General features: G+C 42.6%; 1 protein-coding gene across 1 annotated transcript in view; it reads left to right on the top strand.

The window, feature by feature from the left end:
• Positions 1-27,224, top strand: part of clnk (cytokine dependent hematopoietic cell linker) — a 143,215-nt gene extending 115,991 nt beyond the window's left edge. Inside the window, exons 11-19 of the mRNA XM_078551258.1 lie at positions 6,592-6,726; positions 6,852-6,876; positions 7,116-7,134; positions 12,542-12,638; positions 15,223-15,251; positions 15,520-15,596; positions 17,406-17,483; positions 17,783-17,938; positions 26,488-27,224. Coding sequence (XP_078407384.1) covers positions 6,592-6,726; positions 6,852-6,876; positions 7,116-7,134; positions 12,542-12,638; positions 15,223-15,251; positions 15,520-15,596; positions 17,406-17,483; positions 17,783-17,938; positions 26,488-26,616 — 745 coding nt within the window. The 3' untranslated portion in view covers positions 26,617-27,224. The remainder of the gene's footprint in view (positions 1-6,591; positions 6,727-6,851; positions 6,877-7,115; positions 7,135-12,541; positions 12,639-15,222; positions 15,252-15,519; positions 15,597-17,405; positions 17,484-17,782; positions 17,939-26,487) is intronic.
• Positions 27,225-27,759: the final 535 nt, after the last annotated feature.

The raw sequence follows: 27,759 nt of genomic DNA, 5'->3' as shown, positions 1-27,759 counted from the left end.
AACCTCACTTGGGCAGAGCTTAAATCTATTCCTGTCAATGAAATAGGGTAAGGATGAGGACCAGCTTCCTAAGCCCAGAGTGTCCATGTTCCACTATTCAGATAAGCTCTATTGTAGAGTCAGCACAGGTACACCCCGCCAAAGGAATGAGCGCTAAGACAAGGATCACTGAGGATAAGATGCAGAAATTCCTTTGCAAATGACCTGTTGACAGCAATACTTCAGGGAAGCTGCTTCCCCTGTTAACTCAAGTCAGCAGATTTCCACCAGGCTTTCTGACTGGTAGCTAGATGTTCCCCAATCTATGAAAATGCCAATGCTCATGGCCTCTCTCCCTGGAACTGCAAGTACTACATGGTGAAAAATATATTGAAAAATCATCTTAATTTTTTTGTTTGACTTCTGTCACAGTTTAGAATTTCTGACTGTTTCACAATTCAGCGATCTTGGTTTATTATTTATGAAAATGTTACGATTATATCAGATTTAACTCGTAAGAGATTGAAATCCCCTAAGGTGAGCAAGGAGGATAAGTATTGAAAGTACAAGAAATGTTGTTTTCCACATACTGGGAGGGGTATTTAATGGAACCAACAGGGGTCTCGCCCACCGCCTCAGAGAGCTGGCAGGACCCCCTCGTCACCTGTTAGGGAAAGCCTGCCTGATTAAATGCCACTCAGGCACTTAACTGGGCAGCAGTGGGCTTTCCCCAAGATCAAGGACTCCGGGGGCGGAAGCCAAGCCCACCAATAACTGCCGACCAATCTGAGGCCAACAGCTCTATTGAATGGCAGCAGCACTGGGGAGGCAGTGGCAGGTGCCGGTATGACACCCACCCAAGACCTAGGATAGTCGGTGGATCCCAGGCCACAGGTGAGTGATGGCTGGAGTGGCTTTACGGAGAAGGTGGGTTGGGAGCAGGAGCAGGAGGGTGGCTCCCAGCGGGACCCAACCCCCACCCTTTTCAATGCCTGGTCCCAAGGTCAGGCACTGAGTACCTTTGAACGATGGACCCCACAGGAGCTCACAAACAATCCCACATGGGTTTAATAGTCATGCTCCTGGCGTGGCAAGCCCCCTGCTGGGTTAATACCAACAGAGGCACTCTGAGGCCTTCCCACCACGGACCTAACCGAGGGGAAGGTGGGAAGGCAGTGGGATCCCTACTCACCACCCTCCCACCAGATTAAATGCCCCCCACCACCAAACCTGTCACGGGGCAGACTTTAAATTCCACCCACTACTTCTATTTGAGATGTTAATAACCATTAACTCAATCCAGCCAAGGAGGTTAGGTGATTACACTGACCTAGTTTCTTTCCTGTGGGCCATCCGGACTCAATGTTAGGAATTGATGTACGTGGTGTCCGTTTCTCAGCTGTAAATTGGTGCAAAGCATACGCAGTTAGTAGAGCTGCAAACAATCTGCGCAGATTTTAACTTTAACAGTCAGGCTTACCGATTCTGCTATGCTTTGAGCCCTCAGGTAAGCAACCTAGGCAATCATACAGGGGAGGGGAGTAGGATGGCAGCAAATGGGAGCTGTTTGGTGGACCCTAGAGGAGAACTCCTACTCTTTCTGGTCCATAAGTAGTACATTTCTGGAAGTTTTGGGGCCTTAAAGGAGCCGCTGGAGGTTGCTCAAGGCCTATGTGTACCAGTTGAACGCTGAACTCTGACTAAAACAAACAAATACAAGTCTGGATAATTCAAGATTAGAACGTTCTAGAGAGTACAGAACTAAGGGCAGGATTTCTCGCTGGACAAGCGCCCAACACGCCCGAGCGTGAAATAAAGCACATTGACACCGGCTGAGCATGCCGGCAGCACGCCCACCGACAATTAAAAGACATATTAAGGCCATTAAGTTAACAATTGTCCTGAATTTTTCACTGCCCGTTCAACCTAATGGTTGGCAGGCAGGCAAAATGGCCAAGCAGCCTTTGTAGTTTTTAGGAAACCTCATCCATGGGTGGGATGAAGTTTCCTAAAGCAAATTAAAATAAAATAAAAATTTAACACTTGAATTAAAAACATGACAGAGTCACATGAGGGGACATGTTTTATGACATTTTTATTTTGTGCATTAGTCTTTTTAAACTGCGCTTCATCTCCCTGAAGCAGCTCCATGCCTCAGGGAGATTGAAGTGCTCTTTCGCGCGCATGGGCGAAGTTCGCACTAGGCCCGCTCGCACTCCTCCCCCCGCCCGGACAGGCAGCGCTGAGCGCTGCCGCTCACGTTCCACACTGGGTGGGCCTTAATTGGCCCACCCATGTAAAATGTAAGTGCAGTGCCAATCACAGGGGGCAGTTGGCTTCCTGACCGCACCCCCTGCCCTCACCGAGCACCCCTGCCAAGGGCAAAATTCTGCCCTAAAAGTAATTAGTGATTACCACCAATTTGAGTGTTCATTTGAACATAAGAGAGGCAAATGGATAAAAGGTTCTGATGAGAGGTTGTGGACTCAAAATGGTACCTTTGTTTCTCTCTCCACAGTTGCTGCGAGATCTGCTGAGTATTTTCAGCATGTTTTGGTTTTATTTCAGATTTTCAGCATCCACAGTATTTTGCTTTTATAAAAGATCAAATATTGGACATTTTTGTTACTTATGTTGTGATCTACCGTGCTACTGAAATATTATCAGCGTGATAAAAATTGACAAGTATGAATCAGGATCCAGCTGGAGTGAATATGCAGGAAGACTTAATTTTTATTCTGCACAAGTGAACGTGCAGTAGGTCCAAGAAGAGAAATGTTTTTCTTACAATCTGCGAACCTATAACATCTACATAAATGCAGCACCTTATTTGTCTCAAGGATGGGAAGGACTAAACACATGAGAAGTTAGCCAAGTGATCAAAGTACATCTGAGACAGAAGCCATCTTTACTGTGGGACATTGTAGAGGAAGCAAAGGGATGATGAAAATGTTTCCTAGTTTGAGGCAGAAGTGAGAAAACTGTCTGAATTATGTAACTTTGGTGGATTTTACAACAGTATAATAATTTGTCTGTGGTTTGAAGGAAACATCATAAAGAGGAAAATTGGTAGAAGACAGACTCACATCTGGTAGAGCTCTCAAAATAACACTTGGAATGTAGATTGCTGCCAAGTGTATCAGGTACAGGTCACAGGAACCAACAGCTCCAAGTGAAAAGAGCCATTCAATCATTTTGGAGCTGTGGTAAAAGAAATCATCATCCAGGCTGCTGCTTGTGTAAGAAAATTAAGTGTCATAACTGCCTTTTCCTGTATATCCCCTTATAGGGAAGGGGCACCATGATATTGTTATCCCCGCCTGGACGGAAAGTATTAAATATGAATCTGAATTCGGCACAAGGGCTGTGGTAACTATTACTTCATGAAAAGTATATGAGGAAAAGCTTCAGGAAATTGCCCTCCAGAAAAAACAACAATTTACTGAATAGTTATTCTGGGCACTCTTTGCCAATTCTTGAAAAAAATCAAGTCCAAGTAAGATATGAAAATCAGACAAAAAAATTGTCTATAATTATATTGTTAAGAATAAAGATCCCTCATTGATTGGTTTTGTAGCCTAAAGTTAAATTGGACCATTAGCAAAATTCCACTCTGAGTCCCATGGACATACTCACAAAAAAATATGCATCCCTGTTCAATCAGAAATTCAGTACAGTAAAGGATATCCATGTATAATGCAACGGACTGGATGAAACAAAAGAAGTGTTGAAATCCTCAATCATGCTTTTGTTACCTCCAGACTCCATCATTCTAATGCTCTCCCAGCTGGCTTCCTGCCTTGCACCCTCCCGAAAACCTGAGCTCATCCAAAACTCTGTTGCCCATATCCTAATTTGCACCAAGTCCCATTCACCCACCACCTGCACTCACTGACCTACATTGGCTCTGGCTCCAGCAGTGCCCTGAATGTAAAATTCTCATTCTCGTGTCCAAACTCTTCCATGGGCTTGCTCCTGATCCCGATCTCTGTAATCTCCTCCAACTCTAAAACTCTCCAAGAACTAGTCATTCCTCCATTTCTGGCCTTTTGTGTGCCAATAATGGAGACTGACCCTTCAGCTGTGCCGGCCCTAAGCTCTGAAATGTCATCTTCCCTAAACCTTTCCATTCCTCTCTTCCCCTTTATGATGCTTCTTAAAACCTACCTCCTAATCGAAGCTTTTTGTCTCCTGGCCCTATATCTCTTCGAGTGTACAGTACAGTGTCAACGTTTGTCTGATAACACATGTGAAGCATTTTGGGATGTTTTACATGTTAAAAATGCTCTATGAGTGCAAATTATTGTTATTGAATTAGATTACATGAGGGCATACTTTTAGAAAATGACCATAACAAGCCCAACTTCACCTGTAGTAAAATCTGATGGTGACACAAGAATTTATAGTGTCTACAGAATAAATGTGAAACCTAATTTGGATGTTGATGAAAATTCTCCGCCCAGGGCTGAAGAGTTTGCCAATCTCAGTAGCAGCCAACAATTTTCTAAATTGGGTTGCTTCAAAAATATTTTTTCCCAGGCTTACTTTCAATTAAAGTTTCCTGAAGAAAGTCCAAATTTGACAACAGTAAATTGTATGTAAACAGTAAAATGTGCAGTAAACAGTACACAATCAAAGACTTCATTGTTACAAGGTTGAATTTTGGTTGTGCATCTGCACCACACATATTTCCAAAAGCCATGGAGACAATTTGAATGAATCTCCAAGGAACCCAGTGAATCTTGGATCATCTCCTAGTTACTGGAAGATCAGAGTAGGAACATCTGCAAAAGCTCAAAGCAGTTTTCGAGCATTTACATGAATGTGATCTTTGAGTAGAATAGTTCAATTGCTCACTGCTACAATGCTCCCTAGCTTTTTTTTCCTTTTATTGTTAACAAGCTTGGTATTCAATCAGCAAAGAAGAAGGTTGAAGCAATGCCCTCTCTCCTGCTACGACAAACAAAATGCAGTCATTCTGGGTTCAGTCAATTATTACCAGAACTTTGCTCCAAGCATGTTGACGGTCACATATCCATTGAATAGACTCCCCCTGTAAGACTTCAATAGCACATGCAGAACTATTGGGACAATGTGACCTTAATTTGCTACTGACTTTATCCGTTGATGCATCTCACTTGGGTATAGGAGATTGACCAGCTCAAAACAACTGATAGCATCCACCTCCCATACCGTAACCTCTTCCAAGACCAATCAGTCACTGATCAGACGGGAAACACTTGCAATTATAGTTTAGTGAAAATATTTTATACATACCTTATCAGGCATTGTTTGCTCTGTATACTGATCATAAGTGTTTAACTGCCATATTCTCTTGGAACTATCGAATACCTGTTTTAGCTTCAAAATTACCTGTTTTAGAATTCAAAAACAGACTATACAATTATCAGTTTCTAAGCATGATATCAAATTTAAACCACCGAAATTAAATGCCAGTGTAGATTTTATGTCCCACCGACATGCATCAATTTCATGTATTGATGAAGATTTGACCCTCACAATTTTTTTACCAAGCAGCTGAACTCATTTCCAATTATGATCAATGACAGACACATGCTCCAACACTTGGCCCTGCACTATCCTGTGTTAAATGCTTTGTGGTGAATGGTTTTTCTCATGATGGAGCTTTTTCCACCAAACTACAATTACATAAGATGAATTATCAATTGAACAGAAGCTGAATTCCTGGTTTTGTTCTTCCACCTCAATTCCAAAATGCTCTGATCCAGGATTTGCAAGCCGGTCTTCCTGGTATAGTTAGAATTATAGGATCAACTGGAATGCACGTGTGTAGCCTTTCCTAGGTAGCAACATGGAAGATACTGTTCATGAGTATCGAGCCTGACAGGTCATCTTACTGTAAACCCAGCAGAAACTAGTACTGGACAAACTATGGCAGCAAATTCATGTCAATTTTGGATTCTCATTCTAAATGGTTCAATGTTGTCCGGACTTCAACAACACATTGAACAGCGACAATTGATATGTTACAGTATTTGATTGCCCAATATGGATTTCCTGCAGATCTGGTCTCTGATAAGGGGCCAACTTTTAAGTAATTCAGTTGTTCTCAATGTTTCATCAAGAAAGGTCTGCTTCATATTATTTCTCCATTGAGGCAAACAGAATTTAATTGAGGAAAATGAGAGGATTATCCATATGTTCAAAACTTCCTCAAAGGTGTTTAAGATCCGGCACCATAGATCAAAAATTTGCTGTATATGGTTGGACTTATTGACAATGCCGCTTATCTTTTCCACTATATGGGCTGAGTTATTCACTGGACAGAAATTACGTGCTCATTTTTAGATTTTTTAACCTGACTTCGAAGTATGATTTGTTAAGATAGAAGCTCTGTAATATGGATCACCAATTTTGAAACAATATCGTGTGGGAAAGAGTATTATGCTTTGATTTCCATTGAAGTGTTCTAGAGATGCTGAAAACAAAAGCAGTTTGTTATTATCACCAATTTGAATGTTTCTTCAACATTTCCTTTCAATATCATATTCAGTTTACAAGTTACCAGTTATGATAAAACATCTATCACCATTTGTAATTTTATCGGCAAATTGTTTTGTGCAATTTTAGACCTCCTAAAAGTATACCCAAAGAATTCCAACAACTTCATCTGGAAAGAAGCCATACACATATTTTCTCAGGACTTGACAACCTCCCGCATTCCATAAACAAGCCATCAATAACCCAGCCTGAAAATAACATTGGGTGAGTTAAATCAAATACTCAACCAAGGTAGCTAGCTGGTTTTATGACTTGAAACCAAAGGCTACAGGTCCTCTGTAGTAAATATGATCATTCGACATATCAGTTAACTTTTATTTTCCTTTCAGATTATGTAAGAACAAACAAAATGAGGTTGGTATATTATTTGTAGATCTTTTTCATTCCCTTACATTTTTGCAAACTTTGCCAGTAAAACAGCACTGTTTGTTTTCTTCAGCTTCTGAACTGTAGATTTGCTGTTTGAACTTAATAAAAGCATTTGCAGATTCTTTCTTTTAATATTTTCACTTAAATGAAAGTAATGGTTTTGAATTTTATTAACTGAATGCTTGCACTCCAATATTATTGTCTCTTGTTTTCTTCCCCAACAGACACTCATACCAAGGAATGGTAGGTACATTACAAAGAAAAATAACACTTCAGTGTTGGAAAATGTATGCAATGCATTTGCCAAAATATTTTATTTTCTAAAAAATCAGAAACGTACACCATTTTATAATAACATAAAAGATCTGCCCACTACACAATACGATTATTAAAGATAAGAGTTTTTAAATTATATTTTTTTGATATGTGTTGAAGAAGTTAAATTAAATTGTATGGACTGATACACAAAGGATATTTCATGAAGGTTTCAATTTAGATTTAAATTTCTTCCAAACCACAAGCTGATGAATACCTGCCTAGGGAACAAGAGATTCAATAATCCAATCTTACAGGAAAATCTTAGGAACCCAGCATGTGATTTTCTGGCCATTCATTGTAAAAAAAAATGGGACTGCTAGATTCAAAATGAATAGAACTTAAGGACACAATAAATAGGAGCAGAAGTAGACCATATGGCCCCTCGAACCTGCTGAGCCATTTATCAAGATCATTGGGAGAATTTTTAGTTTGCCAGGTGGGCGCGCCTCCGACCCGACCGAGCATAAAATGACGCGCGATGACATCGGGCGAGCGTCCCAACATCATCGCGCGATCGTGCGATATTCTGGCCGGTGAGCGTGCGCCAGAGACGGCAGCGCGTCCATTGACAATTAAAAGGCCTATTAAGACCATTAGAAAGATAATTGAAGGGAATTTTTCGCTGCCCATCCAACCTTACGGTTGGCGGGCAGGTGAAAAGGCTAAGCAGCCTTTGCATTTTTTATGAAACCTCATCCATGGGCGGGATGAGGTTTCCAACAGCAAATAAAAATAAAATTAAAATATTTAAATTTCATCTATAACATGTCCTTGCTGATGTGACAGAGTCCCATGAGGGGACATGTTTTATAACATTTTAGAAATCTTTATTTTTTATTTTGAAAAATGTTCAGGGAGCTTTTCCAGTGTGCACCAGCGCGCAAGTGTGACATTCACATTCGCCCTCCTCCCCCCCACAACACAGGCAGTGCTGAGCGCTGCCGCTCACATTTCACACTGGGCAGGCCATAATTGGCCCGCCAGTGTGAAATCGCACTCTGGCCCCGATCGCAGGCGGTGGTCAGCTTCCCAACCGCCCCTGCCAGCCCCCCAGTGAGCCCGCCCAATGAGGGAAAAATCCTCCCCCATGGCTGATCCTCAACCTGAGCTCCTATCTGATCCCCATATTTCCCAATTCCTTTAGAGGCCAAAATTCTACTGATCTAATCCTTGAACATACTTAACAACTGAGAATTCAAAAGATTCACAAACTTCTAAGTGAAGAAATTTCTCATCATCTCAGTTTGAAATGGCCACCCCCTTATTCTGAGGTTCTGCCCTCTCTCCAAGGTAAGTATATCCTTCCTTAGGTACAGAGTACACAGTACTCCATCGGCAGAATTTTTCCCTCGTCGGCCAGGCACGTGCCCAACCTGATCAGTAAAAAAATAGTGCGCGATGACATCAGTGAGCGTCCCGACGTCATCACGCACTTACTCGATATTTCGGTCGGTAGGTGCGCACAAGAGGTGGCAGCACGCCTGCCGACAATTCGGAGGTCAATTAGGGCCCTTAATCAATTAATTGAATTGAATTTTTTGCTGCCCGTCCAACCTTACAGTTGGCTGGCGGGCGAATAGGCCAAGCGGCCTTTGCATTTTTTGTGAAACCTCATCCATAGGCGGGATGAGGTTTTGACCATTGATTTTTTTTTTAAATAAAAACTTTAAAAACTCATTTTTAAAATGTCCCTGCTCATGTGACAGAGTCATCATCTGCCCGTAGATGAGGTTTCCTAAAAAAATGCGAAGACCGCTTGGCCTTTCAATTATAACTTTAATGACCTTAATAGGCCTTCTAATTGTCGGCGGGTGCACCTGCCAATTGAAATATTGCACAACCGCGTGATGACATTAGGCAAGCGTCATCATTCAGGTCGGGTGTGCACCCGCCCAATGAGGTAAAAGTTCGAGCCTTGACTTAATTCTGTATATTAATGGTGCTATGTGAATAAATTTCTTCCTGATTAGTTTTTTCCATTCTTACTACCAAAATAAATAACCTCTCAATTCTTCACATTTCAGTCCATCTGCCACTGTCTTGCCCACTCAAGCTATTTATATCACTCTTCAAATGCTTTGCGTTCTCCTCACAGCTCACATTCCCACCTAGCTTTGAATCATTGACAAACCTAGATTATTACTCTCAGTCCTTTCATCGAAGCCATTGATATAGATTCTAAATAGCTGAAGCCCCGGCAGTAATTTAATAGTAACAGCTTGCCAACATAAAAATGACCCTTTTATTCCTACTCTCAGTTTTCTATCCTTTAACCATTCTTCAATCCATGCTCATACATTATCCCCAACCCCATGAGCCCTCATAAAAAGAAACAGAAAATGCTGGAAACACTCAGTAGGTCTCACAGCATCAGTGAAGAGAGAAACAGAGTTAAAGTTTAGGTTCTGATAAAAGGTCTTCAACCTGAAACATTGGGCAGAATTTTATGCCAGTGGGATTTTACGGTCCTACCAAAGTCAGTGGAGTTTAGAATGGCTCGCCGCGTTTTACGGCCCCCTCTCCACTGCAATGGGGCCATAAAATTCCGGCCATTAACTCTGTTTCTCTCTCCACAATTGCTGCCTGACCTCCTGAGTATTTATAGTGTTTTCTGTTGTTAATTCAGATTTCCAGCAACCACGGTACTTTGCTTTTAAAATGAGCCCTTAGCATGTGCAACAATCTTTCGTGTGGTACTTTATCAAATGCTTTTTGAAAATTCAAATATGCTACATTGTGGTTCCCCTTTATCCACACTACTAGTTACAACCTTAAAAAACTCTTTAAAAAAAAAACTCTCAAACATGATTTACTTTTCATAAAAGTGTGTTGACTGTGCCAAATCATATTAGAATTTTCTAGGCACAAGCAAGGTGTTTAGTGTTAAAAACGCAATGAATTGATGGGTGTCTATGTTCATAGTGGTTTTGCCTAAACTCCAAAAACAACGTATAATGTAGTATCAGTAATACTCAAATACAGCATCCACGGTGTAATAAACATCATGGGCGGAAATTTTTGCTCGGCAGGCAGGTGTGCGCCCAACCCGCTCGAGCGTGAAATGACATACGTTGACATCGGCCAAGTGCGCCGGCGTCAACGCGCGATCGAGCGATAGTTCGGTCAGCAGGCACGAGCCGGAGTCGGCAGTGTGCCCGCTGACAATTAAAAGACCTGTTAAGGCCATTTAATAATCAATTAACTGAAATTTTTCGCTGCCCGTCCAACCTAATGGTTGGCGGGCAGGCAAAAAGGCCAAGCAGCCTTTGCATTTTTTTGGAAACCTCATCAATGGGCTGGGTGAGGTTTCCAAAAGCAAATAAAAATAAAATAAAAGTTTTAAAATCGAATTAATAACAGGTCCCTGCTGATGTGACAGAGTTTCATTAAATGTTTATTTTCTTTATTTTCTTTTTTTAACAACGCTTCATCTCCCTGAGGCAGCTCTGTGCCCGTGGAGATTATAAAGCGCGTACTCGCGCACATGCACAAAGTTCATGCTTGGCCGACTCGCCCTCCTCCCCGACCCCCTGCACAGGCAGCGCTGAACGCTGAGCGCTGCTGCTCGTGTTTCACGCTGAGCAGGCCTTAATTGGCCCACCAGGTGCGGTGCCGATCACGGGTGGCGGTCAGCTTCCTGACCGCCCCCGCCAAGGGCGAAATTCTTCCCCATTAGTTTCATTGAGAAGCTACATGTTGTTTTAACTAGTTCAATGCACCATTTATTTCAGAAACATATGTAATGTATACATCTGTATATCAGCTGAATAGCAGCTCATCAGCAGCAAAGATTCACCCCTTGTTTGTAATCTCCAAGGTTTAATGGACCTAGGGTGAACTCTAATGCAGCTACGTACTGCATAGTGATGGGTGAAAGCATGTTACTGCGTGAGCTTTATTTCCCCATGTATGGGAACATACAAAAGTTAAAAAATGCTCCCTTATTCACCACGCCGCACCTAAAATTAGTTTTTTTGTTAATTTTAGTTAGGAAACAGAGAAAGTGTTGTAAATTGCTCCATCTAGTGGCCTCCCAGAGAACTGAAAAACATACCAACTTTGCAAAGAATTACTGTGCCTATTGAGTGAGGGCAGGATTGGCCTTAGAGCAGCATCTCCTGGTCGGCGAGTGGCGGCAGGGCCCATTCGCCGATGGGTAAAATGACGCGAGGATACATCGGGCGTGTGTCCCAACGTCACCCTGCGTCATTTAGATTCTCAGAACTGTCAACAGCCTATTAAGGCCATTAAAAAACGAATTAAGATGATTAATGAACCTGCCTGTCCAACCTTAAGGTTAGCTTCAGAGAAAACATGAAACCTCATCCAGAGGCGGGATGAGGTTTCATGAGGGTATTTAAATTTTTATGAAATGTTTCAATAAAAGTTATGGACATGTCCCAACTCGTGTGACAGTGTCACATGAGGGGACATGGCAGGGAAATGTTTTTATCACCTTTATTCAAAGTTTTCAATCGAAGCCGGTCTCCCTGAGGCAGCACTTTGCCTCAGGGAGATCTGTGCGCTGTTTCACGCGCATGCCAGCTGAGGGAATCCCCCCCCTTGCCCGCACAGGGAGAGCATAGCACTTCCTGGTGGACGTCACACTGCGCGGGCCTTAATTGGCCTGCCCGCGTAAAATGGCGGTGCCCCCCCCCCCGCCAGGGGCTCCAATCGGATGGCCGCCTGCCCCCACCCACTCCCACATTTCCCCCCCCGACAGGGGGAAAATGCTGCCCTTAGCCACTTAGCCTATGGCCATCCATTCTCAATATTCCCACATTAATGATGTGATTGATGACTGTGGCAGACAGGGGAGTGGGAGAGATGTAAAATTGTTGCAAAGTTGTATAAGAGATAGGCTGGGCAACAAATGTTGGGGTGTGAGTTTACAGATTGTTATTCCAGAAATGGCTACTTCCTGTTCAATGTCAAGATGCCAAATTAAATTGGAGAATAAAGACAAGGAACCCTCCAAACAAGAAGAAAGCAGACTTTGAAGATAAGTCGTATTGTGCCACACTCAGTTTAATACTAGTAGCTGGCCACAGAACAAGATGTACATAGAAATGGGTGCAGTCTGCCAGCTGCCCATTTTTTTAGCTGAAGAATGGTACATGAATCAGGAGGAGACAAATTAATTTGAAAATGAAAATCAAAAAAATAAAAATCAATGTATAGTGCATTGGTCCTTTACCTCATGTCACACAACATGCAAAGTAATTTGGAACACTACTAAATAAAAAAATAAACACAGACATTTGTGAACAAATTGAGGATGTACTAGTCACAATTCCTAAGATGTCTCTTACTTTAAAATGTTCTTCTTTAGGTACTGATTTTCGAAGTCCACCTGACGTTATGCCACCCATGAGACAGCAACGTTCATTGCTGTTTAAAACCATTTCTAAAAGTGTGCTACCACCAAGGTACAAGTAAATATTTTGCCTCTAGTCTGTTTTTTATTGTAAGGTGTTTTGCAGTTGATGGTAGAAGTTGGTAAGCATTGTGCCTGTTTCTCAGGTCTAAAACAGGTGCAAAGCATACCAATTTAGCCAGCGGACAACCTATGCCCCATCTACGTTGGCATTGGACTGACTGCTACATTTTGTTAGGCATTCCAGGCAGATGAAATTGGTCTGCTCCTGCAGCCACCAATGAAAAAAAAGTAGCATTCTTAATAAAAAGGTTCCTGTGGAGCCAGGTGGAGCAGGAGTGCTAAAAATGCACACTGATAACAGCGCAGTGAGGGCAACACCATCGGGGACCTGAGTGAGGAAGGCTTCTCCATTACCAATCAGAATGAAGGATTCTGAAATTAGCAGTGCGCTGCCTCAGTAGGTGGGTGAATGAGAGTCGGTGAATTCAGTGTCAAGTTACAGATACAAAGAATAAACAGAGGGGAAGAAAGAATGGATTAAGATAATGAGAAAAGAGAGACAAAGGAAAACTGACAACAAAATAAAGGTCCAGATCTTCCAGTCAGCGGCGATGCTGAGAGCAATCGTTGCTGACTGTGAAGATAATTGTGACAAGATCTTTTTACGTCCTTGCAGCCAGGTTTTCCTATCCTGGCTGCATCAGTGATGCTTCAGTGCAGCCATGCACAGAGAGTAATAGCAAAGAGGAGCAGCGCAGAGGACGAGCCTCCTTTTTACAACACCAGCTGCTGTTTTCTGTGACGTTTTTAAAGGTCTTAAGGGTTTCCGTGAAGTTACTGAGTGAATGAGTGGTGAATGAGTGAGTGGGTGCTGAGTGAGTGGGCGCATGGGTGATTAAGTGGGTGGGTCGGTGAGTGAGTGGGTGAGTGGAGGGTGGGTGATTGGTGAGTAAGTGTGTGAGTGGGTGAGTGACTGGGTAGGTGAATGAGTGGGTGAGTGGGTGGGTGGGTCTTTGATGATGAAGGTGAGTAGTTCAGTCAAGAAGGATGGATAGTCGGGTCCAGGGTGGTGGATAATCAGGTTGTGGGTGAGGGGGTGGGGTAGAGGAGGGGTCACAGTGGTCAATAGTTGGGTCGGAAGAGTGGGTAGTCAGATCAGAGGCACAGTTGGGGTGTGGGGCGGGGTGATGGGTTCGGTTATGCTATTAATCACTGAGTTACATCAGAAATTAAACGGCAGGATAATACTGGGGTAAGTATCACGCATCTAGCACAAGTGTCCAACACTGAACTCAGAGTCAGAGACATTATCGTGGTGTCCCGGGAAGTACAAATCACCCCATTGGAAATTTAAACTTCCCAGGAAGTTACCGTGTATGTGCGCAGGTCAGGACATTTGGTGGGTCCTAAAGCGCAACAGCGGCAGATGTTCTAACATTCGCCACTGTTGGCATCAAAGATCTAGCTCCCTGCGTCTAACTTTAGAACCAAAATATTTTTAAATCACTGACAACAATTAAAACCTGAAGGGATGAGTCTCCACACTTGTAACCATTAATTTTCCGTGCCAAAGAGGTTAACTGGCATTAATAAATACATTGCATCATTAAAAAGATACTTCTAATGAAAAGGACCAAACTTAGCTTTCTGTGGCTATAGTTTAGTTCATAACTACCATGCAAATACAGCAACTCATCATGGCTCAATGCATCTAAATGATGAGCTAGATAGCAAGATGCCATTTTCACAGTGCTGATGGCAGGGAAACACAACTTTCTCAGCAATTTTTAGATCTTTGAGTTTAGGTGCATATCTGCCCTTCACCTGACCTTTCTGTTCCAGTTGTGCATATGTAATAGTGAGTGAACATAACATAAGAAATAGGCGCTGGAGTAGGCCATTTGGCCCTTCATATCTGCTCCACTATTCAATAAGGTCATGGTTGATTTCCTTCCTCAACTCCATCTTCATCCACTATCCCCATATTCCTAATTCCCTTAGTATCTAAAAACCTATCGACTTCTGTCTTGAATATATTCAATGACCGAGCCTCCACCGCCCTCTCGGGGAGAGAATTCCAAAAATTAACAATCTTCTGAGTGAAGAGATTTTCCTCATCTTAGTCCTAAATGGGCAGTATTTTATTCTGAGACTGTGACATCATGTTCTAGATTCCCCAGCCAAAGGAAACATCCTCCCAGCATCTAGCCTATCAAGCCCTGCAAGAGTTTTCACTTTCACTGAGGTCACATTTCATTCTCCTAAACTAGAGAGAGTACAGGCCTAGTCTATGCAATCTCTCCTCATTGGGCAATCCTGTCATCACAGGATTGGTGAACTTGGTGAACCTATGTTGCACTCCATCTAAGGCAAGTGCATCTTTCCTCAGGTAGAGAAAGCAAAACTGTACACAGTACTCCAGATGTAGTCTCACTTATATAATTTCTGTCATTAGCCTAACAGCTATTTTGAAAGCAAATTATTGTATTAGCCACTTCAATTAATTTCTGTTCCTTATTTTAGCAGTATCTGTCACTTAATTAAAGGCAGAGTTGGATTTATAATTGATTCAGATGATGCAAGTGATCTCTCACTTTTTCCTTGGTTATAATACGTATTTTTTTTAATGCTAGCTCTTTACATCAAACAACACAGATGCCAGGTATTTATCCATGTTTGTCAATGATTAAATATTTACTGTTTATTGAATCCTATGTAGATTTTGTAACTTATATTCAGTCTCAAGACTTATGGAACCCATTTTGTGGAGTTCCTTCTATGATTATCAAGTCAATGTTAGACATAAATCCACTGCAAAGATGTGAGAATTACACTCATTTAAATTATATTAACTATATTATATTGAATTTATATAAATATCAGTGAAACAAACTTTAACATCTCACCATTAACAATTAAACTTTTGCAAGATCCTTCCAGGAGGCAAAACCTTCGGTCTAGTCCTGACCTACGAAAACCCAAACATGTCCCCAGACTTCCTGCAAAGGTATAGTAAAATATTTAAATTAATTTATGAATCAAATTTTGCAATAAATGGAATCTGTTTACTTTAGTATCTGTGGTGATATGTGCTCCTAAGTACAATACGGCAGGTCATTCACTATGGGCAGAATTTTACGCTTGGCGTGCGGGTGCGCGCCCAATGCGCCCGAGCATTAAATGAGGCGCGATGACATCAGGCGTGCGTCCCGGCGTCATCGTGCACTCACGCGATATTTTGTTCAGCGGGCGCATGCCAGAGTCGGCTGTGCGCCTGCCGATAATTAAGAAGCCTATTAAGGCCATTAACAAGCTAAGTTAAATTCAAATTTAGGCTGCCCGACCAACCTTACGGTTGACGGGCAGGCAAAAAGGCCAAGCAGCATTTTTTAGGAAACCTTAGCCACAAGCGGAATGAGATTTCCTAAAGCTAATAAACATGAAATTAAAAATTTATTTTGGAGTTAAAAACATGCCCTATCTCATATGATAGAGTCACATGAGTCAACATGTTTTATTAAATTTATACTGTCTTTATTAATTTTTTTAAAAAGCGCTTCAATCTCGCAGAGGCAGCTCCCTGCCTCAGGGTGATTGAAGCGCTATTTCTCGCGCAGGCGTGGGCTGTGTGCCAGGCCCGACTCTCCCTCCTTCCTCCGCCTCCACAGGCAACACTCAGCGCTGCCACTCGCGATCCATGCTGGGCGAGCCTTAATTGGCCTGCCCGTGTGAAATCATGGGGGGGAGCCGATTGCGGGCAGCGGTCAGCTGCCCACCCGCCCCCAACAAGCACTTCTGCCAAGGGCAAAATCCTGCCCGATGTGTGTAAAGAGTTGTTACTACAGTCTGAGTTTAGCAATTAATCTTTCTGTATATGAAATTAATTATTAGAAAGACAAGGTGAGACACACACACGCAGTTTCCCTACATGTGATCCTGGTGGGCGAGGTTGCCTGCCCCTAGAGCCTGATCTGGCTCTGCAGTGTGTACACAGATGTGTTTTCTTTCTATAAAAGTTGTGATGGTTCCTTCAATTAATATAGAGTAAATGAACCCACAGGTAGGAATTGATGAATACAGAGCAGGAAGGTTCCATCCCTTGTCTGTGCTGTTCGCGCTGGGACAGAAATAGAGATACAGAAAATTCACTCCAGTGCTCCTGGTAGGATCAGTCGCCTAGGACTCCCAGTAACAATCGCTGTCCAGTGTCCCATGTCACATTGTGTGTGTGGATGCGGGACAAGCAGAGGATCGAGTTGTACCCTCCAGAGCTGAGTGCCAGCCCACTATTTGCTATGTAATAAAGAATGGCAACTGGAATGAAACATTGGGGTTCCTCTGCAGCCAAACGCAACACAAATTGAAGGCTTCAGGAGAGGAGGGAAAGTAATGAAATCATAATTGAATGACATAGTTTATGGTGCAGAGCAGAATGGAGCTTTCAGGAAAGAGGGTATTCAGTCACAGGTCCACGATCAGCATGACTCAGTGTGTGCTCAGACTTACGCAAGTGTGTGACCTAATCATGTGGTGGGACTGATTTATGCCAATGCCAAGCTCAGAATATGATTTGGTTAGTTGGTCAATTGAGGGATGAATTTGAGGTGAATCGAACCTCAATTTTCAGATCTTTGATATGATATTAGAAAATGTGTTTTGACTGGAGTATTTGGAAGCGGGATGACAACATAGTCAGGACCATACACTGCATATCTTGCTGCTGTTTGAGAACAAAGGAGCACAAAACAATCCTTTGAAATGTTGTATCTTGTTGATAAAAGTATTTCCCATTATTTACATTATGAAAATGTTTCAGGATTTAGAAGGAAACATATGGTACGTTGGTGCCTGTGACCGCTATAAAGCAGAGGAGGCTTTAAGGATAAAAAATATGGTAATCAATTCTATTACATTTACAAAATAATTCCAATGGAGTCATTTTGCTGAAAATATTTGATATTTCAATGTCACATTCTTATTGAAATCAAATATCTTCTCGAATCTAAGGATATATTAACAAGCTGTCAAAGTTCTCATTTGTTTATCCAATATGATGTTGTGTTTGTATTTTTTCTATTTATGAAAATTATTTCTAGACACTGTATTCATAAAGTATTCGCTACACAACTAGTCAGAGGCATACATTTAGGCTTTATTGCTGATTCAGTGACAACTCATTTTCTCTTCATTCAGAACGGTGCTTTCCTGGTGAGAGATAGTTCCAAAGGAATCCCCGATAAGCCATATGTGTTGCTGGTATATTACAGATTTAAAGTTTACAGCATTCAAATACGATATCTAGAGGACACTAAACAGTACGCTTTGGGGAGTGGGCTCAGAGGACATGATGTAAGTTTTCTGCTATTCCACTGCTCCAGTCTTCTGTAGAATATAAATAGACCACTTTTTCTGCCTTCAGTAGACCATGGCCAGGGTCTTTAGGTCAGCGAAGGGGGGGCGGGGCCCGCTCACCGATGTGTAAAATGACGCGGGATGACATCGGATGGAACTCCCGACATCACTCCGCGTCATCTCCATTTTCAGGTCGGCGGGGGCGCAACCAAATCAGCTGGGCGCCCGCCGACCTGTCAACAGCCTATTGAGGCCATTGACAAAGTCATTAAGATCATGAATGGACCTACCCGTCCAACCTTAAGGTTGGACGGGCAGGCCGGGAGCCCTGGCGGGCTTCGGAAAAAGCACAAAATCTCATCCACGGGTAGGATGAGGTTTCATGAGGGTTTTTAAAAATTTGATAAATGTTTGGTTAAAAGTGATGGACATGTCCTAACTCATGTGACAGTGTCACATGAGGGGATATGTCAGGGAAATTTTATTTTTGCCCCTTCACCATTTTTAAATTTGGCGCAGATCTCCCTGAGGCAGCACTTAGCCTCAGGGAGATGAGTGCGCTCTTTAGTGCATGCGCGCCAAAGAGTGCACTACCGGCTGAGAGACTCCCCCCCCCGCCCGCACAGGGAGCGCAAAGCGCTTCCTGGCGGACATCACACTGGGCAGGCCTTAATTGGCCCACACATGTAAAATGGCGGCGCGCCCCCAATCAGGGGCGCCGATCGGAGGGGCGCCAATCGGAGGCACACCCGCACACGCCCGCTCCCCCACCCCGATGGGGGGAAAATTCTTCCCCATGTTAATATTCTTGAATTTTTAAAGTTATGTAAGCATACTTTGCAAATTGAAATAAGCTTGAATGCAAAATTAAAATGCGCTAAAATTAAAATTAATTTGTGCCATATCAAATAAAATGCAAAAAGATCTGCATTTTGTTCATTTTGGGAAATGGTATAAAGCTCAGAGAGGCAGAAGCAATGAAAATTACTTTTAAAACTACACAAATTGGAGAGTATGTAAAGGAACAAAAATTTTCTACCTGCTTTTCCTTTTTATAGAATAATTCATTTTTTAGAGAAGATTTTCTTGGATCAATGGCCAGTCAATTCAGCAAACATTGGAAGGTCGAGTAGGTTGATGTGAAATATGTAAATGACCCCCACCCCCTTTTCCTTCCATAACGAAAACCTGTGTCACTTCTATACTTTGGGCCATGTCACTTTAATATACTGAATTAATGTGAGAAAAATGCAGTAGTCATGAGCACCTTGATGCACAGAGTAACTCTCGGTGGATTTTTTTGGTAGCAGATTATTTCTATAGGTCTACCTTTAAAAAGCATGTAAAATATGTGGAAACCATGCAAAATTGCTGTGATATTTGTCTTTGTTAGTTTAAAAACATCAGTAAATAAGTTGACACATCTGATAACTAACAAACACTGGGGACAGTCTAGCAAGGCAACAGAAATGGTCATACCGAATTCTTTGGAGCACAATCCTAATCTTCTGCTGCAAAATTATATTTGTTTTGATTTTATATTTATGGCTCACTCACACAACATGATCCTTGATTATAAACATAAAATGTTTAGAACCTGTCTATTCAGTTCTCACTTTTCCTTGTATGTGTGCATCTCTCTCTCTATATATGAATATATATATATAAGTATATAATGGGCAGGATCTTCCGGTCGGTGAGGGGGGGCGGGGGCGGGGCCCACTCATCGTCGCGGGATGATGTCGTGTGGAACTCCCGACAACACCCCGCGTCATTTCCATTTTCAGGTCAACAGTTGCGCAGCCGAATCAGCTGTGTGCCCACTGACCTGTCAACGGCCTTTTGAGGCCATTGAAAAAGTAATTAAGGTCATTAATTGACCTGCCCGTCCAACCTTAAGGTTGGCGAGCAGGCTGGGAGCCCTGGGGAGCTTCGGAAAAAGCATGGAACCTCATCCACGGGCAGGATGAGGTTTCATGAGGGTCTTTAAATTTTAATCACATCTTTCAATAAAAGTTATGGACATATCCCAACTCATTTGACAGTGTCACGTGAGGGGACATGGCAAGGGAATTTTTTCAACCTCCTATTTAAAGTTTTAAATCGGAGATAATCTCCCCGAGACAGCACTTAGCCTCAGGGAGGTGAGTGCACTCTTTCGCGCACATGCGTGAAAGGGCACACTCCTGGCTGAGGGAATCCCCCCACCTGCACAGGGAGCGCACAGCACTTCCTAACAGACCTCACGCTGGGCGGGCCTTAATTGGCCCGCCCATGTAAAATGGCGGCATGCCCCCAATTGGGGGCACCGATCGAAGGCACACCTGCCCGCGCCTGCTCCTGCACTTCACCCCCAACGGGGGAAATATTTTTCCCAATAAGTATGAGTGTGTCCCTCTTTCCACCTTTCCTTCCATAAGTCACTATCGCTGGGAATTACCTCCAGGGTTCTCCTGAACTTGAGTGAAATCTCATTTATGTGGTGTATCAACTCATCTCAGGATCAATTGTGACACCAAGATTGCAAACACACTGGCTTAATCTCAGGCTGTTGCTAGGGAGAGGGATGGTGTCGGTGGTTAGGGAATGGAGTTTGGAGCGGGGTCTGAAAGCAATGGTTTCAGTCTTCCCAATATTTAATTGGAGGAAATTTCTGCTCATCCATTTCTGGATGTTGGATAGGCAGCCTGATAATTTAACCACACCACACTGGAGGAGTAGAGAGAGGTAGTGGTGAGGTGGAGCTGGGTGTCGTCAGCATACATGTGAAAACTAACACCGTGCCTTCAGATGATGTCGACAAGAGACAGCACATAGATGAGAAATAGGAGGGGGCCTAGGTTTAATCCTTGGTCGATACCAGAGGTAACAGTGCAGGAGCAGGAAGAAAAGTCATTGCAAGTAATTCTCTGGCTACGATTAGATAGATAAGAATGGAACAATATGAGAGTAGTCCCACCCAATTGGAAGACAATGGAGAGGCATTGGAGGAGGATAGTGTGGTCAACTGTGTCAAAGGCTGCAGACAGGTCGAGAAGGACGAGGAGGAAAAGTTTACCTTTGTCACAGTCACAAAGAATGTCATTTGTGACTCCAAAGAGCCATTTCAGTACTGTGGCAGGAGCGGAGACCTGATTGAAGGGATTCAAACATGGAGTTCTGGGAAAGATGGGAATGGATTTGGGAGGCAACAACACACTTAAAGACTTTGGCGAGGAAAGGGTGGGTGGGAATGGGATGGTAGTTTACAAGGAGGGTGGGGTTAAGACCTGATTTTTTTGAGGAGAGAGGTGATAACAGCAGATTTAAAGAAGAGAGAGACAAACCTGAAGAGAGAGAACCATTTACAAGTCCGCAGTGCTATTGCAGCAGACGACATCATGAAGGCGATCTTAATACAAGCTGGTAGAAGTTTAAATCCAGCATTAAAATTCAAGCACAGAGTAGCTGAATTTATATCATTAATAGTTTGCATTTGGCATGAAATTCCCAACATAGCAGTAGTTATGTGCAATAATTGCTGCTTTGTGCCTACTTTAGTTAGAAGGACCTTTTTTAACATATTATAATTACATTATCCAAATCCTTGCTTGCTGCCAGTGTGGATATTCACTGCATCGAATACAGGCCATACAGTTATTATTTAACCGGCTGTGTTTGATACAAAATTCATTAGCTTTTTTTAACTCATAGTTCCTCTTCCTGGGATCAAACCACATTACCATTGTTTTGATTCCATGAAAAGGAAGTACAGGCCTAAGAGGCTTTTCCTTCTTCATAAAACAAAGGACCTGTTGGTTTTTCACCAGGTTCTAAATTTGCCTCAATATATTGACAGCAAGGAATAATTATGCAGTTATATTTTTGTTGTCAAATCATTTTCCTTGAGCATTTACTTACAAGGGCACCTATTTTTATACTCCAATTACATGAGGCTTGAATTCACCTTGGATCTCGTTTTTCTTGAGTTTGCATTCAACCACTGCGTCAATGAGATTGTCAGATCACCAGATGACATTCACTCCATTTGCCTTGATGTCATTTTTAAAGAACCAATGTCCACCTGCTGCTCATTTAGAACAAAACATTGAGAAACAGCTGAAGGTGTTGCTAAGGCAACAAGCTCTATGCGACAATACGCAGAGTGTCTGTGAGGACTCAGATTAATAAAAGCTCCCAAGATCAAGATGCCAATGCAGCTGCTAAATGTGTCAGCAATGCTATTCAATTTGTTTCATATAAAAACAAATGCAACCTGGACGCAGAGCATGAGCAAACAATGAACTATTTACAATTCCTGATTTTTTTTTAAAATTGTTTTGCACGTACAATATCCTCAAACGATTTAGGCTCTTCATCATATCATCAGGTATGCCATTTATTCTGCCTAAATAATGCAACAAAACTCAGTTGTGTTCTTGAAATTAAAGTAATTAGAATAGAATGTGATTGGAAATCCTGGTTTTGAGAAATGTTTCTTTTGTTTTACCCCCCGCCCCCCCTCCCCGCCCCCCCCACCCCGCACCACGTTTGCACATAGAGAATGTAAAATCTGCCATGACCCAGCGCCGTTGAACAATGTTTTAGAATGTAATTTTTTTTTTAAACTTGGCTTTATAAAGATGCTCCCTTGTTACCCTTAAGCTGGTAACCTGGTGTATGTCGATTAATACAGCTGAGAATGGGTTATCACAATTATTAAGCATTTCAATTTGAGCACCTGGTCAACATGTAAGTGGCCAGATTTTAAATTGCTGAAAATGACTTTAAAAAGCTATATGGATCCATTCACTAGTTACTTTAAGGTATAGTAGCCTATGAAGAAAATTTATATTCAAAAGCTTTTTAAATATACCTAATAGTGTCCTTCTATCTACAAAAGCAGTTTAACTTTAACAACACCCTCAAAAGCCAGCAATTGAGTGGAATTAGCTGAAATTCACAATGAAGATTAATTTAATCTGAGGGCATGGCCATTTTGTGGGTGAGGGACAATTATTTTGGGACAATTATTTACAATATACATTAATGCCTTACGTGAGGGAAGCGACTGTAGTATCGCCATGTTTGTGGATGACACAAATATAGGTGGGAAGGCAAGTGGTGAGGATGACACAAAGAGTCTACAGAGGGATATAAACAGGTTAAGTGAGTGGACAAAAACTTGGCATATAATGTGGGAAAATGTGAGGTTATGCACTTTGGCAGGAAGAATAGAAGAGTTGAATATTATTTAAATGGAGAAAGACTGCAGAAAGCTGCAGCATAGAGAGATTTGGGGGTCCTCGTACATGAATCACAAAAAGCTAGCATACAAGTTCAGGTAATAGGGAAGGCACATGGAATGTTGGCTTTTATTTCAAAGGGAATGGAGTATGAAATAGGGAAGTCTTGCTAAAACTATTCAAGGCACTAGTTAGACCACACTTAGAATACTGTGAACAGTTTTGGACCCCTTATCTAAGGAAAGATGTACTGACGTTAGAGGCAGTCCAGAGAAGGTTCACTAGATTGATCCTGGATATGGAGGGATTTTATTATGAGGAGAGGTTGAGTAGGTTGGGCCTGTACTCATCGGAGTTTAGAAGAATGAGAGACAACCTTATTGAAACATATAACATTCTTAGGGGGCTTGACAGAGTAGATGCTGAGAGGTTGTTTCCCCTTGTGGAAGAGTCTAGGACCAGAGGGCATAATCTCAGAGTAAGGCTCACCCATTTAAGACAGAGGTGAGGAGGAATTTCTTCTCTCAGCGGGTAGTGACTCTGTGGAATTCTTTACCGCAGAGAAGCAAGGAAGGAAATCTGCTGCCCTTACCTGGTCTGGCCTACATGTGACTCCAGACCCACAGCAATGTGGTTTTTAATGGTCTTAAATGCCCTCTGAAATGGTCTAGCAAGCCACCCAGTTCTCAAGGGCAATTAGGGATGGGCAATAAATGCTCGCTTAGCCAGCAACGTCCACATTCATGAATGAATTTTTAAAAAGCTGGCAGATGTGACCGACCAGCTCCCTTGTCATGCACAGTCTTCGGCGACACTGGTTCTCGGTCATCTGCAAGAATGAAAGGCGGCGTCTATAGACCCTGGTTCTTGCGAGACGGCTCACTGTTGCTCTTCAGTGGCGTGTGCGCGAGCCACAGCTGCCCCTTCTTCCTGAGGGTGCTGCTCCTTCCGCTACCAAGTCAGGTGCCTGGTTGCTCTCTCCTCTGTTGTCTTCACTCTCTGTGAGCCACAAGGCATACAGCTAATTCACCAGGCTCCATGCTCCGGATGTACTCCTCCTGCAGGATGAAAGAGAGAGCCCCATGGGTTAGTGTGGGTGTTCTAAGAACCTCTCTTGGTTAAGTCTGAAGGCTTCTTAATGCTACCTGGAGAGTGCTGGCCACCACTCGGATGGCCTGAGTTTAGTGCGCTGCATGGCTGCCCGAAACCCCACCCACCTCCACCCCACTGCACCAGTGGCAGCAGCTTTGCCCACTGGACTGCATGCTGTGCTCTCAGCTCAGGCGCAGGCATTCCCCTAACCCACACTGCAAGGCTGCATTGTTAGCTTGAACCATGGGGGAAACTGGTCCAAAACTGGGATGATGACATTGCAAGGGGCTGTGAGCATCTCCACCAGTGACTGCTCCATGGCCAGCTTTAGCAAGGAGATTGTACAACGTGCCCAGTCATCCAACTGTTCTGCGGTCCACTAAAACACTCATTAGCTTGCGGTCAGTGCCCAATAGGATAAAAGCCCTGGAGCACTTGGTGGCACTTTCATGCCTCTGCGTTGCTTGAATGGGCAGATAAACTAGAGGCCCGACTCCACTCATGTCAATGTGGCTGTGCCTGAACTGTCTCAGCTGCAGAGGAATGGTCACTCTATACAAAGTTTCCCTAATGCGTAGTCGCTTCCCTCCCCCCCACCCCGCACAAGCTTGTGCGCTACCTTCAACCGCAGGGCAGCCCTTGCCACGCCCCCCCCCTCAACATGCCTCAACTTTGAAGTCCAACAGGCGACCGTCGCAAGCGCTGCACAATGTTACTGCGCACACCTCCGAGTTCCCCTCAAAGTGCAGCCCGCCGAGTGTATGCCTTATATATGCTGTTGTGAAACACGTCAGCATGCTTGGACGATGCAGCGTGGGTCGATGATTCCAATGGGCTAACCTTATAATAATAGCTGATGTATTACAATGAGGTTCCCAATGTCCAATGGCTGGAAACGCAGCCCGCCATCGACGGGCTGTGTGGACAATTGCAAACCCATTTTTGGCCTTCTCGCCATATTGTCCACTCACGTGACCAAACAGGCCCAATGCCAGCGGGCACAGAAAATTCTGCCCTGAGATGAGAAGAAATTTATTCACTCAAAGGGCTGTGAATCTTTGGAATTCTTTATACCAGAGGATTGTGAATGCTCCATTATTGAATATATTTAAGGCTAAGATAGACAGATTTTTGGTCTCTCAGGGAATCAAAGGATATGGAGAGTGGGTAGAAAAGTGGATCTGAAGCAAAAGATCAGCCATGATCGTATTGAATAACGGAGCAGGCTCGATTCACTATGTGGTCTACTCCTGCTCCTATTTCTTATATTCTTATGATAGCACCAACCACACCCGTGAGTTCTATCACCCAGAAGATCAAGGGCAGAGCCTCATGGGAATACCACCACCTGTAAGTTCCCTTCCAAGTTATGGGTCATCCTGATTTGGAACTATATCACTGTTCCTTCTCTGTCACTGTGTTAAAACCTTAGAACAGGGCTCCCAAATTGTGGGTTGAGACTCCCAGTGGGGTCACAAGACACAATTTTGGGGTTGCAAGTGCCGAGGCAGCATTGGCTGCTGTGGACCTCAGACTGAGTGCTAGCAGCTGTGAGGCCTCTTTAAATCCTTTTTTATCTAATGGTAGGCTTGGCCTAACGGACAGATCTTTGAGGCTCAATTCCTACTGCAAAAGCAAGCTTTAAAAAAAAAGACCCTGCAGTTTAAACACTTCCCACCAGGCTCAACCTCACTCCTCCCCACATCCCTGCTCAGCAGCTGAAGGCGCTCAACAAATCTCGTACCCCGCCTAATTTTCTCTCTGGGGTCACGCGAAGTCTGGGACATTAAAATGGGGTCACACCGGGCAAAAGTTTGGGAAGCACTACCTTAGAACTCCCTCCCTAACAGCATTGCGCATGTCCCTATGCCACATGGACTGCGGCAGTTTAAGAAGGTGGCTCACCACCATCTTCTCAAGGGCAACTAGATATGGGCAGCAAATACCATCCTTGCCAGCCATGTCCACAACCCATGAATGAATAGAAAAAAGCTACAAGTGACTCTTTTTGACCAGAGCAATGTTGTACAGATGTCAAATCCTTGCTTTTACTAAGGAAAACCTGCACATAAGATAATTTGCTTGTTCTTAAATAATCAAATTTCCAGTTCTTTACAATTTAAGGGTGTTTTAGAAGAAAATTGTAACTGAACCCAAAAGTATTATGTCTGTCTAATTGGGATCTTCCATGACATTTTGATAATGGTGTCTATCTTTCCCCCTCCACAGATATTTGATTCAGTGTCTGATATTATAGAAATCCACAGAAATATTCCTTTGCGATTAATTGATCGAAGAGACCAATCAGGAAGCCAAATGGAACAATGTACCCTAACCATTCCACTGACACTGCATTGACAGATTGATAGTGTCACATGTTAAAGACTTGATCCTCACGTATTTACATTGTATATCTAAAACCGCACTAATTTATTTTTAATGTAAATATATACATTAAAAATCCTTTCAACTGTACTTTGCTAACAACTTCTAAAGGTTACTAGTTCAGATGATACAGTTCATTGTCACTTAAGGTCATGATAATAAATAGGAAAATATATTTGCAAGAAAAGGAGATATGCTATTATATTTTCTTGCAAAATGTAGAACTACAACTTTCAGCTGTTTTTATTAATCATATTATTTTACTTGACACAAATGGTTGACTGTTACCTGTGTGCTTTTTTTTAACAATTGTATATTAATCACTTTCATAGAGAATGGTAAAAAAGAGAAAATCAACTTTTTTTCTGAGAAAACTTGATTTATTTGTTCACATTATCATAGTTGAGTGTGAAAATACAAGTATACAAACATGACTAATATCAAAAGTATAATAATATCAAAAGGAATAATCTAGAAAAAATGCCAGACGATATAATTCATCACATGCTGTGAAGGTGCCACTATTTATGATATATAGAAATGATGACTAAACAACCTGTTTATAAAGAATACGTATCAAATATATCTCTAATTATATGGTCTGAAAAGCAGCATGCATAATATTCCAATGTAAGTGTCAGGATGCACCTAGCAGTGACCTTCAGCACTGGCACTGCCAAAGTTTAATCAGCACAGTAAGGCAGGTGCCTGTGCTACTGGGGCACATCTTGGACACACACCTGTCAGTCCTGACTGAAAATTCCAACTTTGAGTTTTAGGGATAATGGGCAAGTATTCTAATTGTCAGTATGTGACTAGGGGATACAAGGATCTGTATTGGGACCTCAACTATTCACTGCATTCACTAATTGGGGGAGGGGGTCACTGGACTGATATTCTAGAGATCCAGGGTAATGCTCTGGGGACACGGGTTTGAATCCCACCATGGCAGATGGTGAAATTTGAATTCATTAAAAGTCTGACGTTGACCATGAGACCATTGTCGATTGTTGTAAAAACCCATCTGGTTCACGAATGTCCTTTAGGATCAATGTGCCGTCCTTACCTGGTCTGGCCTACATGTGACTCCAGACCCACAGCAATGTGCCTCTGAAA

This window comes from Cetorhinus maximus, chromosome 1 (assembly GCF_964194155.1).
Source record: "Cetorhinus maximus chromosome 1, sCetMax3.hap1.1, whole genome shotgun sequence".
In the NCBI taxonomy this organism is placed as follows: Eukaryota; Metazoa; Chordata; class Chondrichthyes; order Lamniformes; family Cetorhinidae; genus Cetorhinus; species Cetorhinus maximus.
This window is presented reverse-complemented; position numbering and strand designations above follow the sequence as displayed.